At 43.1% G+C, this 18,423-nt stretch overlaps 2 protein-coding genes across 4 annotated transcripts; both read left to right on the top strand.

Annotated features, from left to right (window-relative positions):
- Positions 1-287: 287 nt before the first annotated feature.
- On the top strand, positions 288-13,534 carry LOC109748944 (cyclin-T1-4). Of its 3 annotated transcripts, none has more exons than XM_073500089.1 (8): positions 304-551; positions 1,542-1,602; positions 1,852-2,099; positions 2,690-2,771; positions 3,558-3,692; positions 4,782-4,957; positions 5,050-5,204; positions 12,188-13,534. In XM_073500089.1, exons 3-8 carry the CDS (start codon positions 1,864-1,866, stop codon positions 13,084-13,086), a joined length of 1,683 nt encoding a protein of 560 aa, XP_073356190.1. In that variant the 5' UTR covers positions 304-551; positions 1,542-1,602; positions 1,852-1,863; the 3' UTR covers positions 13,087-13,534. The 3 variants fall into 3 exon arrangements, with proteins under 3 accessions (XP_020163539.1, XP_073356190.1, XP_073356191.1); XM_073500090.1 differs by having other exon boundaries at positions 355-551; positions 1,542-1,569; XM_020307950.3 differs by lacking the exon at positions 1,542-1,602 and having other exon boundaries at positions 288-551.
- Positions 13,535-13,843: 309 nt separating this feature from the next.
- Positions 13,844-14,221, top strand: LOC109778131 (ethylene-responsive transcription factor RAP2-13-like). Its single transcript, XM_020336720.1, has one exon. It carries the CDS (start codon positions 13,844-13,846, stop codon positions 14,219-14,221), a length of 378 nt encoding a protein of 125 aa, XP_020192309.1.
- Positions 14,222-18,423: the final 4,202 nt, after the last annotated feature.

Here is an 18,423-nt window from a genome sequence, read left to right on the forward strand (position 1 = left end):
TCGAAACACACTTAACTGAGTTAGCGAATGGGGCGCTAGTGAGAGAAAAAGCAAACAGTGGAAAGAAATGCGGTCTGTTGGGCGTTCGCGACGACCTACGAATAATTCTTTTTGCTACGTGTTTCTGGCTTTGCTTTAAGATGTGTGCATTATAATCTGACGGTGACAAATATGTTCGTTGGGAAATCTTAAAAATCTGACAAACACCATAACATTTCACGTATATAGTTTGCTTAAATTTGCAGAGGCGATCCTTATATCAATCAGTCAATAGCACAAAATAGAGAAGGGAGATAAAAATTCTGGAGAAAGAAAACCGCACTGGTATAGGGGTTCTGTTACTCTGGTTTTATCCCCCCGACGCCTCCTCTTCCCTCCCTTGCTTCTAGGCCCAGCCAGGAGAGGCGGCGGCCGCACGCAGCGGGGGCGAGCATTCCGTCGAGCCTGGCAGTAGCTCCCGGAGGCCCTGGCGCCCCGGCAGCATCCATCCTGTGAGCCGCTCCCGCTTCGCTGGCTTCGTCCTAGTCCGCAGCTGCGTCAAGGCATACGAGGTCAGTCCATTCATTTATTGCCAATCCATGTTTTTTCTCCCTAGATCAGTCCTTCATTTCTTGGGTCTTGCATTGCCCGAAGTATTGTTCTGATTTCCCAACTGAGGAAGTGAAAGATCGATCAATGGGAGGTTGGAATTTCGGAACCCTAGGGCGTGGTCGTTTGATGCTGTTGGTTGATACCGCGATGAGACGGAATACTTTGATTTTAGGTGTCATGTATGGGTTCAAATTGCGATCTTGCGCGTCTAATGGTCCCGACTTCGGTTTTGCGAGATCTCTTAGGTCTGGGTCATTGTTTTGTTGGATATGATAGATTCAGATTACGGTTTGGAGCGCTTTAGATCTGTTTCACTTACTGCATGCTTCGGTTAGGCTAAAATAACAACTTGCTGGGCTTTGGGGCTTTTGATACCACAATAGCAGATGTCCAATGGTTATTGGCAGGGGCGTAAATTCTGCAAATATTGCCTACCTGTCCACGAACACTTGGTCAGTGATTCTGGTGTCCTGTAGGATTCTAAGCTCGAAACAGGGTCAGGGTTTGGAACGATCTGTGAATGTCAGTTTCTGCAAATGTGTTTGACCAGAAAAAATGGAGTCACACAGATAGCCAGTGGCATGTGTTGGAATAAAGGAAGCAAGAAAATCAAGAGGCAATGGTTATTTGTGTGTAAACAGGTCATTCACGGATTCACCAGATCACAGACTTACTGTAGGTCAATAATTAATTCCGGGCTGTCCTTATTAACCAGTGGATACCCTTGGCTGGTAGATATCAGCATGATTAAGAAAAAAAACCATAGGGGTTTCCCCTACTGTTTGCCCGTAAAAAAAATAGCAGCATGATTGTTATCCTAGACATTTGGATTGATCACACCTATATTGTTCATATAGTAATTGTTTTTAGCAATTTATGCTTTTAATGCTATTTGCACCTAGTAAGTTAACAGCGTGGATTATTTATACTTGTGTATTTTTGACTTGCAGAAACTTCTAAACTGCTTATTTTCTGAATGTCAGTTGTCCTAGCCCATCGAATTACATTCGAGTACATCTCTTCCCTGCATACGTTCGTAACGGCATGTTCTACTAGACGAATTCTTACCAACAGTTCAGTTATTGGGCGTGCTGACTTATTTGTTGCAAGCAGGCCCTGCTATCTGCCAGCTATATTTGATCTTTACTATTTAGCTTGGCAACAGGACTATGCTTACCAGTATCATGTTATCATGTATCTTTTTTCTCAGTAACTGTCCTAAAACTCACGACTACCTTCGTCACTGTGTGCTGAATGTAGTTGGGAGCTTACATGGCTATGCTGCCAAGTGATTCGTCACATCATGGAATTGTAGAAAATAGCCCCTACAGAATTACAAAGAGCGGGAATAAGGAAGCTGGCAAACTTAGTGCTTCATGGTATTTCAGTAGAAAGGAAATAGAAGAGAATTCTCCGTCCAAGAGGGATGGCATTGATTTAAAGAAAGAGACTTACCTTCGGAAATCGTATTGCACTTATCTACAAGATTTGGGGATGCGACTCAAAGTGTAAGATATTTTATGTCCTTCTATGCATTTATTGATACTGTAGCCTGTTGGCTGACTGTCCCTTAATTATCCAAAAAAATAGTGCTCTGCTTACCATGTTAAATATTTCAAAATGTGTGTTTATATTGTCATTGTATTGTAATTGCTTCTCCTGATGTGTTTTTGTTTTATACCAGCATATATTTGGTCCAGAGATATTCAATTGTTTGTCTGATAAGATAATATTTTACTTCTTTATGGAGCACTCTTATGGCAAGCACATTTTTTCTGAATGAACTGCTGGCTGGTTTTTTTCTTCATAAATACGATAAATTATCATATCATATGAAAATGTCAAGATATACTGAAAATATGCCCTGTATGATGGTGGTCTGTCATTTTAGATTTGTTTTGGGCAATGCATGTTTGTATGCATTTTTTCTTTTGGCCCTTGAAGGCATCCATACTACGCATCACATCTTTAATAGTTTGCAATCGCGATAAAAATTGCTGTGCTCGTATCTTTAGTTTTTATGACACGCGGAGATAATGCCACAACGCTTGCTGGAATTATACTGTCAACTTATGCTGAATTTTTTCTTTGTATGTAGGCCACAAGTGACAATTGCTACATCTATTGTGTTCTGTCACCGTTTTTACCTTCGTCAATCTCATGCAAAAAATGATAGACGAGTAAGTGTTAGTCAATGACTAACTATAGTCCAATTTTTAAATATTTGATGAAGTGCAGCTCCTAACTTATATAACATGTAGATACTTTATTTGAGTTTATAATATTCTGTTTTTCTGCCTCATAGTTTAGTTTGAATAAAAATAACAAATAGTTTCTATCTCCATGGTTTTCCAGTTTGGTGATTGTTCTCTCCATACAGAGGCATTAATAGTTAATAATACACTTCGTACTTCTCCAGTCCAATAGAAGTTGGCGCTGAAGCTAGCAGCAGACTCAGATGTCAAAACAACTTGCACTTTAGTGAACTGTAGGGGGTGGTTATAAAGAGTAGGTATTTTCTATAAGGATAAGATGCACAGATGTACATCCTCTTGGTGCGATGTGGGGATTTTTAGTTTAGAAGAGCCTGACCTTGTTACTAAATAGCAGTTCACAGGTGGGCACACCATTTGATCAATTATGTGGGGTTGAGGGTTTATCATGAATATTTTGGCTGGTACAGCTCTCAAACACCCAGCACAGTTGATTTAGGCCCTGGTACTCTTAAATTATTGAACGTGAAAGCATTTGAAATCACCCTATCCATGAAGTAGTACCAAGCGTGTTTACTGAAATAGGAGTGCATGTGATTTCTTGTGTTCTTATCTGCAGCAGAAGTGGTAATGGTGTGATTTTCCTCTATATGTCTTGACAGAATATTAGTATTCTATACTATTTGTTATGCAGTTATTCTTATTTTTTCATGGCGAATGGGCAAATGAAGTCTGAATCTAACATCTGTACAGACAATCGCTACTGTTTGCATGTTCTTGGCTGGAAAAGTCGAAGAAACACCTAGGCCTTTGAAGGATGTCATCCTGGTTTCTTACGAGCTTATTCATAAAAAGGATCCTGCTGCTGGTCAGAAAATTAAGCAGAGGGTAATGTAATGGATCCAATTGGATGCTTCTTTTGCTATGGATTGTTCTTTGGTGAACCTTTTTCCCTTTACAAAAGTTGTAGCATGACCTGATTTTACCCTATAAATCTTGTTGTTCTCATACAATAACAGAAAATAACTTCAGAAACATAGCAAGTAGAAGGCTGGCTGTTTCTATCAGAATCCTAGCCTTTTCTCATCAGTATATCATTTATTTTGGAATCGTTTTGATTGCATCATCATCTGCTGAAGTTTACCAGCTATATATTTTACAATCAGCACCCGGCTAGTTTGGTTCTTCTCTTGTGTTTGGAGGAGTGCTGAATCATAGGATTTATATCCTCGTATGATCTTGCCGTTCTCTAATATAGCTGATACAAGGAAAAATAACAGATGTCCTTTCCTGTAAGCAAGTAAGTTCGCTCTATGATGGGTTGGGTGCAAACCGAGTATAAAATAATTTTGCTCTATGATGTGCACACAAAGTATTTTCTGGTAGATGCTGTATACTGTATTTTTTGCCTATTACGATTGAATCATAATCATTGATGTATGTGTACTTCTCAGTTTGGTAATGCGTGCCTCTGAGATCCATTTTTGCGTTGGTTTTTGTGACTTTTGAGGTCTACATGCTACAAATATTGATTCCTAATTATTTCTGGTGATGATGATGATTTTTCTTGTGAAGAAGTTAATAAACAAAATGAGGATGGCCATAAATAGTTGCCATTGCATGCTTCCATTTTCAGTTTGTGCTTGTTCGAAAAATTAACATCTGCTGTGTTAATTTGGGTGAGTGAATGCACTGTATCTGCCACATATTTGTGAAGGTTCCATTCAACTGCATCGGTACATATTTGTGCAGGTTCCGTTCAACTGTATCAGTAGTTCAGTACACTTCGCCTATCGATGCAGATCTTTTTCTATTGTAGTTACCACTGTATCTGCCACATATTTCTGAAGGTTCCATTGTGTTGGTACACTTATATTCTGTCGATGTAGATCTTCTCTGCACCAGTTCATGGTTAGTTCAAAGTGATTTCCTCTGGGAATAATGCTTGAACAAACTGTCTACTACTGTCTTATGCAGGAAGTATATGATCGGCAAAAAGAACTCATTTTACTTGGGGAGCGAGTTGTACTTGCAACACTTGGTTTTGACCTTAATGTGCACCATCCTTACAAGCCCTTGGTTGAAACAATAAAGAAATTCAAGATTACTCATAATGCGCTTCCTCAGGTTGCCTGGAATTTTGTCAATGATGGGTATGCTAATGCTACCCTTGTTCTTTTTAGCCATACCAGTATTCAGTTTATATGTCTACTAGACCTCCTTTAAAAGGGTGTGTACTGTACAGGCTGCGCACTTCACTCTGTTTGCAATTCAAGCCCCATCATATTGCAGCAGGTGCTCTCTTTTTGGCTGGCAAGTTTCTCAAAGTGAAATTTCTTCCAGATGACGGTGAGAAGGCTTGGTATCAGGAGTTTGATGTGACACCAAGACAGCTGGAAGGTTGGTTCCTCTATGCAAAGTCAGTAATTCGAAATTTCCTTCTGCTTTGTTTGGTTTGTTTCTTCTGTATTTCTAGCTTCCTTGCTGTACAGTGACTACTGTTGTGGTTTAGTACATCTTACCACCGGGACTCACCTTTTTATGTGTTCCTGTGGCATCTGGGTTTTAGGGATACAAAGAAAGAACTAAAGTAAGCGTACAATGACTTGGACATTTGTGAAAATACTTCATAGTGTGAAACTGATCTTTTTGCAAGTACTATTCTTGTTGAGTAGCTAAAAATAAGGATATGTACAAAACTTTCCTGTTAAACAACCATTTGGATGTGTCTTTGCTTCATTCTAGCTAAGGAAATGATTCTGCACTCCTGGGCGTGCGTACTCCTGTGCTTCATGTACCACATAGATATTATACTACCCCTTTATCATTTTAATATGCTTTATTAATAATTACCAGATAGCGCAAAGTGAGTTAAATAAAAAATTCCATTTGAGTCAATGTGTTCCAGATCATTTGCTTGTAGACTGCCTTTTCGTACGTAAAATTGTTATGTCAGGACCCCGATTCCAAGTCACATCGATCTAGCCGGTAACACCTCATATCACTTTGCGGCCTCACGCACGGTATTCCCACGGGTGTCGCCTTACCATGGCCCGGGACCGTTTGCGTCTTTTAGCTCACGTATATGATAGTGTCGCTAGCATCCATATGACAGAGAACCCGGGCCGACATGACTAGTCGTGAACCCAAAGTGGCACTAACTTACGGGGACAGGCATACATGAATCAACATCGAGCATGTCGGTCAGCAGCGTGCGAATCCGGGCTGTAGCACTGGGCTAACAGGACTCCGGGAACCCGGACTGTAGCAGGCTAGGCAGGACTCCGGATGTCACCGCGTGACATTTCCCCGAAGGGACAGACACAGGAACGAAGTGAATCACATGCCGGCCAGTTAAGTGTTCCGGAGCAGTAGTGCTGGGCTAGCAGGACTCCGGTGAACCGGGCTGTAGCGGACTACTATGGCTCATGGAAGCACAAGACTACATTTCCCCATAAGAGAGGCTATCAAGGATAAACAACTAGGTTGTCGGATCCCACACATACCAAGCATTTTAATCATACACACAATATGCTCGATATGTGCAAATACAACATGGCATCACAACAAGACTCTACGACTCAGAGTATTTATTCATTAGGCTCCGAAGAGCCAGATATTACAAACATGGGTCTCATGACCCAACATTCAGAGCATACAAGTCAAAGCACATGCGGAAGCTTAACATGTCTGAGTACAGACATCTATAAATGAAAAAGGCTGAGAAGCCTGACTATCTACCAGATCCTGCCGAGGGCACAAGATCGTAGCTGAGGTAACAAGCTAAACGTCGAAGTCCACACGGAACTACTAGCGAGACTGACGTCTCTCTGCAAAACATAAAATAAGCAAACGTGAGTACAAATGTACCCAGCAAGACTTACATCAGGACTATCTATATATGCATCGGTATCAACAAAGGGGGTGGTGGAGTTTAACTGCAGCAAGCCAGCTTTGACTCGGTGGCTATCCTGAACTATGACTGCAAGTAACTCTTTTGAGGTGGCGCACACGAGTCCACATATTCACCATATCAATACACCACTATGGATCCGCTCCCGTCTCCCTACGAGAACGCCATCCATAGCACTCACGCTTATCTTGCGCATTTTAGAGTATCCACTTTCACTTGTCTATGAACTGTACAGGCGACCCAGAAGTCCTTTAACGTGGACACGGCTATTCGAATAGATCATATTAACCCTGCAGGGGTGTACTTCGTCACACACGCTCTCGCCACTTACCACCATGTACACCTCGTGTACCTCGGCAACCTTCAAGCGGAAGCCTGGCGAGGGAGTCGGCCACGACCTGACTAACCACACAAGTCTCTTGTCCAGGTTTATCGCCTATTCGGGTTCCATCCGCAAGGAGATTCGGCCGGGGTGTCGCTCACGGCCCCAAATGATGTGAACAGGGTTCCCAAGCCCACCTCGACGGATGGATCTACGCTTGGTACACCGTGCCACGGTGCCTAGTCTGTCCCAAGCCCACCTGTACCGGGTACCACTTGGTAGACTACTAACACTACCTACAAACACCAGAAACTAGTTGCAACTCCTGGACAGAGATCAAGTTGATTAATAAGTCGAGAGGGGCACTTAAGCATTCCAATGTGTGGTTGTAACTGTTCATGGATCACAAACACAGAACTCAGTTCCTCAGGACGGTTTCAATGAGACAACCCACCATGTACTCCTACATGGCCTCTCACCGCTACCTTTACCAAATCGTGTTCACACACTTAGCTCTCAACAGTAGGACATGTTCACCACATTCCAATTCATTCCCGATGAATCAGACCTGACACAACTCTAAGCAATAGCAGGCATGACAAACAAGCATGAATGAGTAGGCACATCAGGGCTCAAACAACTCCTACTCATGCTAGTGGGTTTCATCTATTTACTGTGGCAATGACAGGTCATGCAGAGGATAAAGGGGTTCAGCTACCGCAGCAAGTAACAGATAGATCGTTGTTGTCCTAATGCAGTAAAAGAGAGCAGGAGCGAGAGGATTGTATCGGAATGAACAAGGGGGTTTTGCTTGCCTGGCACTTCTGAAGATAGCATTGAGTCTTCAGTAGTGTCAACGATCACAACGCCGGAACATCGTCTACCGAGAGGGGACAAATACCGGCAACAGAGAAGAAATACAATCAATGCAATGCACAATATGATGCATGATCATGACATGGCAATATGCTGTGGTTTGGGCTAATGCAACTAGCAGCAAGTTAAATGGAGTTGGCTTGAATCAAAGATTCAAATTCAAACTCCATATGTGATTTCTTAAATGCCATTTAATTGAATTGTCCTAAACAGTAGTCATAAGTTGTTCTAACATGCATGGAAATGGTACAGATGGATAGATTGGATTTTTCTGATCATTTTTCATATATAAATGTTTTCCATCTGAGTTATAGATTATTTTTTATGATTTTTAGAAGTTTATAGGATTTTCTGGAATTCCTGAATTATTTTAAATCCAGAAAAAGATTAACTGCGTCAGCACTGCGTCATGCCTGTGTCAGCAGGTCAGCAGCGCTGACCAGGGTCAAACCTGACGTGTGGGGTCCACACGTCAGTGACACCTGGTGCTAACCCGCGTTGACTAGCACTTTGACCTGCTGCGGGGCCCATTGTCAGTGGCTAAGGGCGGCTGAGCTGGCAGGGATTAGCGCTAATGACTGCGCCACGTCGGTCCTCGCCGGAGTTTCGCCGGCGACAACCAAAACTGCAGCGGCAACTCGCCGGACTTGAGCTACAGACGGCGGCTGGACGCACGAAACCCACCAGGAGGTAGCCCACGCTCTTCCGCATCCAGAGGAGGTGTCAGAAGGTCGCGGGGTGGCCTGGTTCGCCGGCAGCGAGCACGAATGCGGCGGCCGGAGTTCGGGCACTGATGGTTTAGGCGCTACAGCGCGTTTCGAGGCGAACTGGTGGGGTCTGCGGCTTCCTGAGGAAGCGCTGAGCACGCCTACGTGCTCTGGTGCGACGTGCGGGTGTTGCAACCGCGGCGGCGACATGGCCGGCGGCGGGGAGCACTCGGCTCCGGTGGTTGATGCGGCTAGGGGGCAAATCAGGCAACGAGGCATGGGGGAAACGGTGCAACGGCTCACCGCGGTTCTTCTGGTGCTGCTGGCGGGGCAGGGGAGGCACGGGGTCCGGCGAAACGACGGTGGGGATCACCGGCACCCGAGGTCGAAATCGGCGGCGTTGGAGATGCAGCAGAGCTTCTGGCGCCGTGTGACTCGATGGAGAGGACGACGACGTCGTGGCGGAGCTTCTGGGCGCGTTGGTGAGGCGAGGGGAAGGCGGTGGCCGCGGTGGTGGCGATCGGCGGCGACGGGCTCGCTCGGGTGGCTGCGGCGCGAGCGCTGGGGGGGAGAGGGAGGAACCAGAGAGGGGGGGGGGGGAGATGCAGGGGTGTCGTGGCGCTCTTGGCGCCCTCCAGCAGCAGCGGCGGCAAGCAGGAGGTGGCCGCGCGCGTGCTAGCGTGCGGAGGCCACGCGCCCCTGCCTACTGGCGTGAGGTAGGGGATGACTGGCATCTCCAGTGGGCTGGGCTGCTACAGTAACGGGCCAAGGTAACTCTCTCTCTCTGCTTTCTGTTTCTGTTTTCTATTTATTTCTCTGTTTTGAATTAGTAAAAATACTAATTCATTTTGTAAGATCCTGAAAATAATTGTGGGCACTTTTGAAACTATTTCCAACAGCCCTCAAATGCTTTCAAGATTATTTGGACAGTTAAAATATTTTATAGAATTTAAATGTCCACATTCAAATACTTATGATTTAATTCAAAAATCCAGAATGTCCTAGAAAAAGTGTGCACCATTTTGCCAGGGGTTTTAGCCCAATCCAGAAATGATGAACATTTTATGAAGGCATTTTGGGATCATTGAAAATATTTCATTGTGACCCTAGTTGGATTTCATTTGATGCTAGGGTTTGAACATCCCCATTTCAAGTTTAGGCAAAATTTAAACATGATGCACCAACCAAGCTAGTCCAAGTGCATAGCAAGGTTAGGGATGTGACATGTTAGATTTTATAAACTAAGGGTTCTGATGATGTTCTTTTTATGAAATTTGTATTGAGGTATCTTAGATAATTAATAAGGTATATTGAGAATGATAGAGAAGTATATTTAATGTGAGAGTACATACTCCCATGAGCGCAGAAAATCAGTCCTATATATATTACTTATAAATTTGAGTTGGTGGTGGTGGTGCTCGGTTCACCCCCCACTCCATCCAAATCCTCCTCGCCCATGCAGGATCCGTTGGATCCTCTTTGGTTTGTAAAAAATAATAATCATAAACAAACAGTCACAAGTAATTCAATCGTGGAGTCTCGAACCCCACTGGACCCTCTTTGGTTTGAAAAAAATACATCAATAAAACAGTTACAAGTAATGTGTCGAGTCTCGACCCCCATCGGACCCTCTTAGGTCCCCTTTGGTTTGTAGGATTTTTGTAGGAATTCTGTAGGATAGGATTTGCAAAGGAAAAATTCCTTTGAAGCCCTTTGGTTTGTAGGAATGGATTCCTATTCCTATGTAGGATAGGAATCAATCCTTCACATTTTGGAGGAAAAAACACATTAGCCTAGACTCAATGGAAAAAATCCTATCCTATGCACCAAATGGCATCTCTTTCTCTATAGGAATTGACATGCATGTCATCTCACTTCCTATGATTTTCCTATTCCTATAAAATTCCTATCCTATGAACCAAAGAAGGCCTTATGGTTTGCGAAAAATGATCATAAACAAAACAGTAACAACTAATGCAATTGTGGACTCTCGAACCCCTCACTTGCCGCTATACGCAGCTTAATCAAACTAGCAAGTCACCACCTCACTCATGTTTTGAATGGGAAAGTATTTGATCAGTACTAGTACATGGTAGTACACAATTTCTTTTACTGCGACACCAACCAGCCAGTCAATCCGGCAATGATATTTTACCCAGCCACCCCTCCTCCCCATTCCCCGCCCTCCGGCCACCCCTCCTCCGTAATCCTCATAATCCTAACTTTCAAATTTTAAAATCCAGCCATGACATGTACTATGGCCACTATGGTGTTATTACCCTTTTATGATTATGGTGTACTACTCCCTCCTCAAAATATAAGGCGCGCGTTGACTTTTCTTGTCTTCATCGCACAACTTTGACTCTGATTTTCATTGATTATATATGCCTAGAAATTATTATAAAGACGTATGAAATAGAATTGTTTTGCAAGACAAATACGATGATACTATTGATACATGTTCAATCCATGTATTATGGTATATATTAATGGTCAAAGTCATGCATCAAGGACCGTGCAAAGTCAAGCACGCCTTATATTTTGGGTAGGAGGGAGTACTTTTTATGATGTCAAGTAACAAGTGCATTGGTTGTTGTATGCTACTAATCAAATACAACTGCAATCAGTTTTTGGTTCTGTAGCAACGCGATCATTATGCTAGTGGTGGTAATAAAGCCGAAGTCTAATTATACATGGTGTAGTTGCTGTACACAGTTTTATGAATTATTTACTATACTATCACGCGTTCCAGTTCTGACTTTTTCTAGTGACTATTGCTTCATATGGGACTAGTTAAGCCAGTTCAGTGGTTTATAGATCTGGCAAGACACTTTTAATCTCCTCTGTACCTGCCAAATAGAATATCCATAATAAAGATTATAAGGGCATGTACAATGGGGTGATTTCAGCCTTTTCCTTGTCTCAACTAAGAGATGATTTCATTCTCAAAAAATCCTAAGAGATGATCTCTTAGCGCTTGAGATAAGATATTTTTCTCCATTGTAGTGGATGCCATCTCTTACACATGTTTTCTAATTTTATCACTACATTGTTTTATATGCATGCAAAAATTAACCACTAGAGACAACATTACAAGATAATACACTGTATAACATGTTTTGTAGTCATCTCTAGATAGCTAAGAAAAGGACGCCTTCTCAATCTAAGAGCACCCGACTGTTTACAAACAGGAAACAAAGCGCATGATTTTCAGTCAGTTGCTTGAAGATTTGATGGTTCCAGAAAATCCTTTGGTCTTGTAGAATCTGGTCTGTTTCAATGGTGCTCCATAGTAGTCCTTGTTCATGGCTTTGATTCATCTTCTACTCCCTCCGTTCATAAATATAACATGTTCTAACTTTTTTTGTGAACCGGATGTATGTAGACACGTTTTAGTGTGTTTGTTCACTCATTTCAATCCGTATGTAGTCCGTATTAAAATATCCAAAACATCTTACATTTGTGAACAGAGGGAGTAGCAGTTAATTTGTAGTTGAGCTTTGGTAACATGGCGTGATAAATTCACGTCTAATACTAATGCATTTCTTTTATCTCTTGATTGCAGAGGTTAGCAATCAAATGTTAGAGCTGTATGAGCAAAACCGCGTTGTACAGTCGCAACCAACAAATGGGAATGAAGCTGAAGGGAGCTCAGCTGGTGTGCCTAATCAAAGGATCTCCGTAAAAGCAGAAGCCAACTCCGAGGAACCTCCTGTTGTGCATCATCCAGCATCCAAACAGTCAGATTCCAATCCTTCTACATCAACAGGTGTTCCAATTCACAATGGTGCTGAGCACTCAAAGCCACACAAGCAGATTGGTAGCCAGAAAAGTCTTCAAAATGACAATGGTGGCCATGAAAACGACAAAACAAGCAGTCAGAGTGGAGGTAGAGTTGATACTAGTACAAAGGATGGTTTGCATGATGGCACAAAGTCCTTGCCGAGAAGTTCCAGGCCCAGCGACAAACCTGGTATTCCAACAGAAGAGAAACCTCTTCCATCGCATGCTAGTTCCAGTGAATCGAGAGATGGTAATCTCAGTAACAGTGGTGATCCCAGTGTCTCATCCTCCATGATGGATGCCATGAATAAAATTGACAAGGACAAGGTAAAGGCAGCTTTGGAGAAGCGAAGAAAGTTCAAAGGTGATGTTGCTAGGAAGGTACATGTGATGGATGATGACGACCTACTTGAGAGGGAATTAGAACATGGTGTGGAGTTGGCTGTTGAGGATGAGAAGATCAAGCAGGAGAGGAACGATTGTAGTATGCATCAAGAGGATCACCGTAATGCTGATGGCGTTGCAGAAAATGGGGACAACAATGGTGATCAGAATGTTCCAGAGACTGCGAAAGAGGCTGAAGTTCTGGTGGACATTAAAGATGAGCATTCTCTAACCAAGAGAAATGATGGTTTCGAGCACAAGCCGCAGCACCTAGTGATGCACCAAAGCACAACGTGAGCCACCATGATGCTCAGCTTGGTGGTAGACATGAAGAACATAAAATGCCTCGACCGGAAGGTTGATGGGCCAGAATTGATGTGTAGAACCTACACTTGGTAGAATTCTCGGTACGAACATAGGCACGTGTGACTGGAGATGTAGCTGCTCTGGACTGTTGATGAGACATCCAGGTCTTCATGTTTGTACCCAGATGTTTTTGGAACCAATCAACTGATTGCAGCGGAGATTTGTTTGTGGGGCGAGGAATCTCCTGATAGAAGCATCTGATGTTTTGATTTTATGCGCTGTGGCAAAGTTACTAATTCCAGTAGCCCAATTCTTCACTTGCGGAATTTAAGACTTGATTGGATCTAAAAAGCCTCATAATTGTAGGAAGTTCCATAATTGTACACGTTTTTTGTTCCAGAGCTTTTCATTCTTAGTCAAGATCTCATCCAATTTTCAATCCGCGTTTCAAAATTTCAAAAGGCTATATTTGTGGTCGCACTGATTTTCTAGCAATGAATCTAGTGCCACAACGGAGGGTGCAACTGTGTTCGTAGTAGCAATTCATGCAATAAAAGGTTTGAACACGCTGAGAATTTCCCAAGGCCAAATGCTTTTACAACCTTGGCACAAGGTTCTCCAACTTCGTATGGCTGATTCATTGACTGCTGCTCAACTCCAAACTCTATTACTACTTAGTCAAGAGCATCTCCAACAGCAGCTGCAAAAACCGCGCGCGGGACAGTTTCGCGGCGGGAAACTCAGGTGCATGGGAAACGATTGCGCGCGTGGGAAAAAGCGGGCGGTTGCGCGCCGCGGCGCGCCTATAAATTGTTACGCCCGTCACGTGTCCTCCATCGCTCTCCACCTCGCCACGCCGCCGACGCGCTACCATGCCGCCGCGCCGCCGGGGATCTTTGGGCAATCTGGTGTCCGCCAGCGCCCCTCCGGCGCCTTCTACGCTGAGAATCGGTCCGGCGACGTCCGCCTCGGCCTCGACACGTTCGAGACCGCGCACGAGGCCGCCCGCGCATACAACGCGGCGGCGTGGCGCCTCGGGAGGCCTCGCCCACAGATGAACTTCCAGGACGTCTGGACATGTGAGCAGGTGCAGGCCATCGCCCCTTCCGCCGCGGCTAATAACTGACGCCGACCGCCAGGAACACCGTTGGCGACAGCGCCGCCTCCTCATCGCCGAGGCGGACGAGCGAGCCATGGTGGAGTGGCGCCAGCGCCGCCCGAAGGACGTCGCCAACGAGCATGCCTTCTGGGTGGAGAGGAGGGCAAGGCGGCACGCGAAACAGGCGGACAGGCGTCGTCAGAAGGCACTGGCGATATCGCAGTGCAATTTGGGAGCAGCATCATTCTTCTCTAGCGACGATGAGCGGTGGGAAGAGGCGTGGCTTGATACGTCGGACGACACAAGCGAGGAGGAGGACGACGACTCGGAGTAGTTTCTAGTTGCACCTTAGTTTTTACCTCGGACTAGTGTCTTTTTTTACCTATCTATGCTAGATGAACTATCTATGTATCACTTTTTTTATCTATGCCTATGGTTTTTTATTTGTTTTGAGTGCATAGCGCAGTTTTTTTTGCAGCGCCTGCTGGAGTGGCTCGCCGCGCTAAACTTTGCAGCGGCCGCTGGAGCAAGCGCTCCTCGCCGCGCAAAAACTCGCGAACAGCGCGCTGCAAACGCTTTTTTAGCGCGCCGCGCGTTGCGCCTGTTGGAGATGCTCTTTTGTCCCCCGCAAAAAACAACAGCTCTTTTGTCTCCGTTTCAAATAGGTAAATAAATATTGCTGCTATATTGCCTTGACATCAGGTAGTATGTACTAAGATTGACCATTTCTCTAAGAACAATTACATTGGATTTAATAAAATGCATATATAGTCTGATTCATCATAGCCTTGTAGGTAAAGGTTCGGTACATGTGGTGATCAAAATCTAGAAAACCATTTCCACTATAAATTCTGAGTAATCATGATGGTCTAAGATGTCTTCAGATTATTTTTGCCGTTTCATATGTTGTAGTTTTCTTCACATGGACAAGGGAGCTAAGTTTGTTGTGTGTTGTATATTTCTCGATGTAATGTCACATCACATTCTTTCGATTTTTCTTGATAGTCCTTAGTTACCAGTGTATGATCAATTGTAGAGGTAGCACTTAGTGCTCACTGGGCTGAGCTTAGTTGGGTGTCAGGCCAAGCAGTGACGGCAGCCTGACATTCTAAGAATCTGAGGTGATATGCTTTTTATTTCTCTTTTAACTACCTTCAAGAGAATGATAATTGATTATTGTATTTAAATTTATGGAGACCTTCCTTGCAAATGATTTTGACTAAGAAGTTAAACAACTTCAAAAATAAATGATAATTTTAATTTAAAAGTAAACAAGCAAAGTTTGGGTTTTATTTGGAGAAATACACTTTCTTCCTTATTTTGTTTACGTGATTTCTGTTGCTGCTGGTTAGTTTTTCACTAAGTTGAAAAGGTTGGAAATGTGAACATAATCAGGTGTATAAGTGGTGCGCTAGATGGCTATATTCCTTCTCTAAACTTGCTTAGCTTAATTGCTTGAACGTACATCATGTTATGTAAAAATTTAGTTCTATGTATGCCGTATGTGATTTTCCAACAGTTCCTTGAGTTGTGGACAATCTCTGGTTATTTTTGGTTTTAGTTCAGAGAAAGATATAAGGTATGGTTGGAAAACAAAGGAGCAAGAACAACCTATGTCCTATAGTCAAAGGAGTATAGTAACAAAATACAAAACTGAAAAGAGGTCCAAGGGGTCCATTGATCAAGCATTAACCATTAAAAACATTTTGTCGGTTTATGAGAAGGGAACTGGTCAGCTTCTGAGTCCAGATAAGTGCTCCATTAAATTTGGTAAAAAGTGCAGTATGGAGGATCAGGTGTCTACGATGGTTATTCTCAATATTACCGCTGAAGGTTTTGAGGATAAGTACCTTAGATTACCGGTGCCTGAGGGTAGAATGAAGGTTGGGAAATTTCAGACGACCAAGGATAAGGCGTTAAAAAGAGCGTCAGATTGGATTGAAAAGTATGCTTCTAGTGGTATAAAGGAATCTGAAATTAAGGGTGTTCTGCAAGCGCTCCCAGTGTATGCCATGGGACTTTTTAAATTTCCAGTCTCATTATGTGAGGAACTTGCTCAGATTATGAGAAATTTCTAGTGGGGAGACGAAGAGGATAGAAGGAAAACACATTGGCTAGCTTGGGATAAACTAACAAGACCAAAAGGTCAGGGCGGCATGGGGTTTCGTGATCTAAGGTTATTTAATCAAGCACTATTAGCTAAGCAAGCCTGGAGGTTATTAGTGTACCGGACTCGTTGTGTGCTATGGTTTTGAAGGCAAAATATTATCCCAATGGTCACATACTGGATACGGTTTTCCCACAAGCCACGTCGGTGAATTGGCAGGGTATTATCCATGGATTGGAACTATTAAAGAAAGAGGTCATATGGAGAGTGGTCGATAGCAACAATGTTAACATCTGGAAAGATAATTGGCTTCCAAGAAATTCGGGCCTAAAAGCTATAGCAAAAAGGAAGCGTACTAGACTGAAATGGGTGTCGGAATTATTCATGAGCGGGACTAAAACATGGGATGAAAATTTGATTAGGCAGCTATTTTTTCACCATGATGCTGAGGAGATCTTAAAGTTACGCATTCAATCCGTGGGGGAGGGGGATCTTGTTGCTTGGCACTATGAGAAAAGTGGTATGTTCTCTGTTAAAAGTGCATACAAACTGGCGTTAAATCTCAAGGATTGCAGTGAGGAGACAGGAATTTCCAGCAGTGCGGTTAATAAGGAAAGAAGAATGTGGGATGTTATTTGGAAGGCTAAAGTCCCGCAAAAAATTAGAAATTTTGCTTAGAGAGCAGCGACCAACAGTTTGGCGGTACAGGTAAATAGGGTAAACCATCATCAAACGGTCTTGGGTTTGTGCACTATTTGTGGTGTTTAGGATGAGAGTATTTTTCATGCCCTTGTGACATGTCCTAAGGCGCGTGCTTTGCGTATCGCTTTGGGGAAGTGTGGAATATTCCGGATGAGGAGTTGTTCAGATTTACGGGGCCGGACTGGCTCTTCATCCTGCTTGATCAACTGAGGTCGCCGGTTCGTGAGCAAGTTTTATTCATGTTTTGAAGAGCTTGGCACCTGAGGAATGACCTGATTTTTGGAAAAGGGAAAGAATTTGTGACCGCCTCTGTAATCTTTGTGGAAAATTATTGGAAAACATTCACATCTGCCAACAATTGTGTGCAAGTGAATTTAAGCAAAAAGGGTAAGGGGGTGTTTGGTGACAGGAAGTTCGTTAGTCCGCAAAAAAATGATCGTGCTCTTTGGAAGCCTCCGGATCCGGAGTATATTAAGATAAATGTTGATGCTAGCTTCATGGAGAGTCTAGGATCGGCTAGCGTTGGGGTTATCGCAAGGAATCATCTGGGAGAAGTCCTGGTTTCTTCATGGGATTTTATTCGTGTGTGCTCCGGAGTGGACGAAGCGGAACTTCATGCGTGTCTTGCCAGGATATATATTGGTATCACTCTTCTCAAACCTATTATTTTGGAAACTGACTGCTCTTTTGCTGCATCTTTTCTTGCAAAAGAAACCTTTGACAGGTCTCCTTTGGTGGATCTAAAAAAAAAGCAATCAGCGCTGCTAAGTTTATTAAGGATCTCAAGATTGTTAAGATTGACAGATATACTAATATGACGGCGCATGAGATAGCTAAATTTAGTTTTGATAGCAGGTTCGATGGTGTGCTTTGTAATACTGTTCCGTCCTGCGTGGCTAATTGTGTAATGAACGATTGTATGACTCTTGTTATTTGATCAATATATGGGTGGGGTTTAAAAAAAATTACAAAACTGAAAAAAGGTCAAATTCCTCTTTGCTCACAAATAGTGACGACGCATGTCATTTTTCACTCTTGTAACTACAGAGTGGATCTATTCTATGCCGACATAACCATTTTTGTTAAATGTTTCCTATTCAATGTCAACAACTACAGCAACTGTTTCTCGATAAGACCATAAATGTTTTATCATGGGAGCATCCTTCTTATTCTTGAAGCATGCTCTCCTGCATAAATTTGGCGATATTTATAAATGAGAAGAGCTTTCGTGTCTATATTTTATAACAAGTGATTATTGGAGTCAGGAGTTGGAATATGTGCACATGACACTGTCTGGTATTCAAAACTAAAGTGTATATTTGATATTGGCTTCATAGTATTGGTGTTAACGAATAGTTATTTGTGCCCATGGCAACGCACGGGCATTCAACTAGTCACTAATAGAATGCATATTTTATGG

The sequence above is a fragment of the Aegilops tauschii genome, chromosome 5 (genome assembly GCF_002575655.3).
Source record: "Aegilops tauschii subsp. strangulata cultivar AL8/78 chromosome 5, Aet v6.0, whole genome shotgun sequence".
NCBI classification, from domain to species: Eukaryota; Viridiplantae; Streptophyta; class Magnoliopsida; order Poales; family Poaceae; genus Aegilops; species Aegilops tauschii.

What these genes read in the sequence shown, in the direction of transcription:
- LOC109778131 (XM_020336720.1), top strand. Translation starts at nt 13,844, where the DNA reads ATGGGAAACGATTGCGCGCGTGGGAAAAAGCGGGCGGTTGCGCGCCGC.
- LOC109748944 (XM_020307950.3), top strand. Translation starts at nt 1,864, where the DNA reads ATGGCTATGCTGCCAAGTGATTCGTCACATCATGGAATTGTAGAAAAT. An exon ending in ATGCAAAAAATGATAGACGA is followed by an intron (nt 2,772 to 3,557) that starts GTAAGTGTTAGT and finishes ACATCTGTACAG; the next exon opens with ACAATCGCTACTGTTTGCAT. An exon ending in GACACCAAGACAGCTGGAAG is followed by an intron (nt 5,205 to 12,187) that starts GTTGGTTCCTCT and finishes TCTTGATTGCAG; the next exon opens with AGGTTAGCAATCAAATGTTA.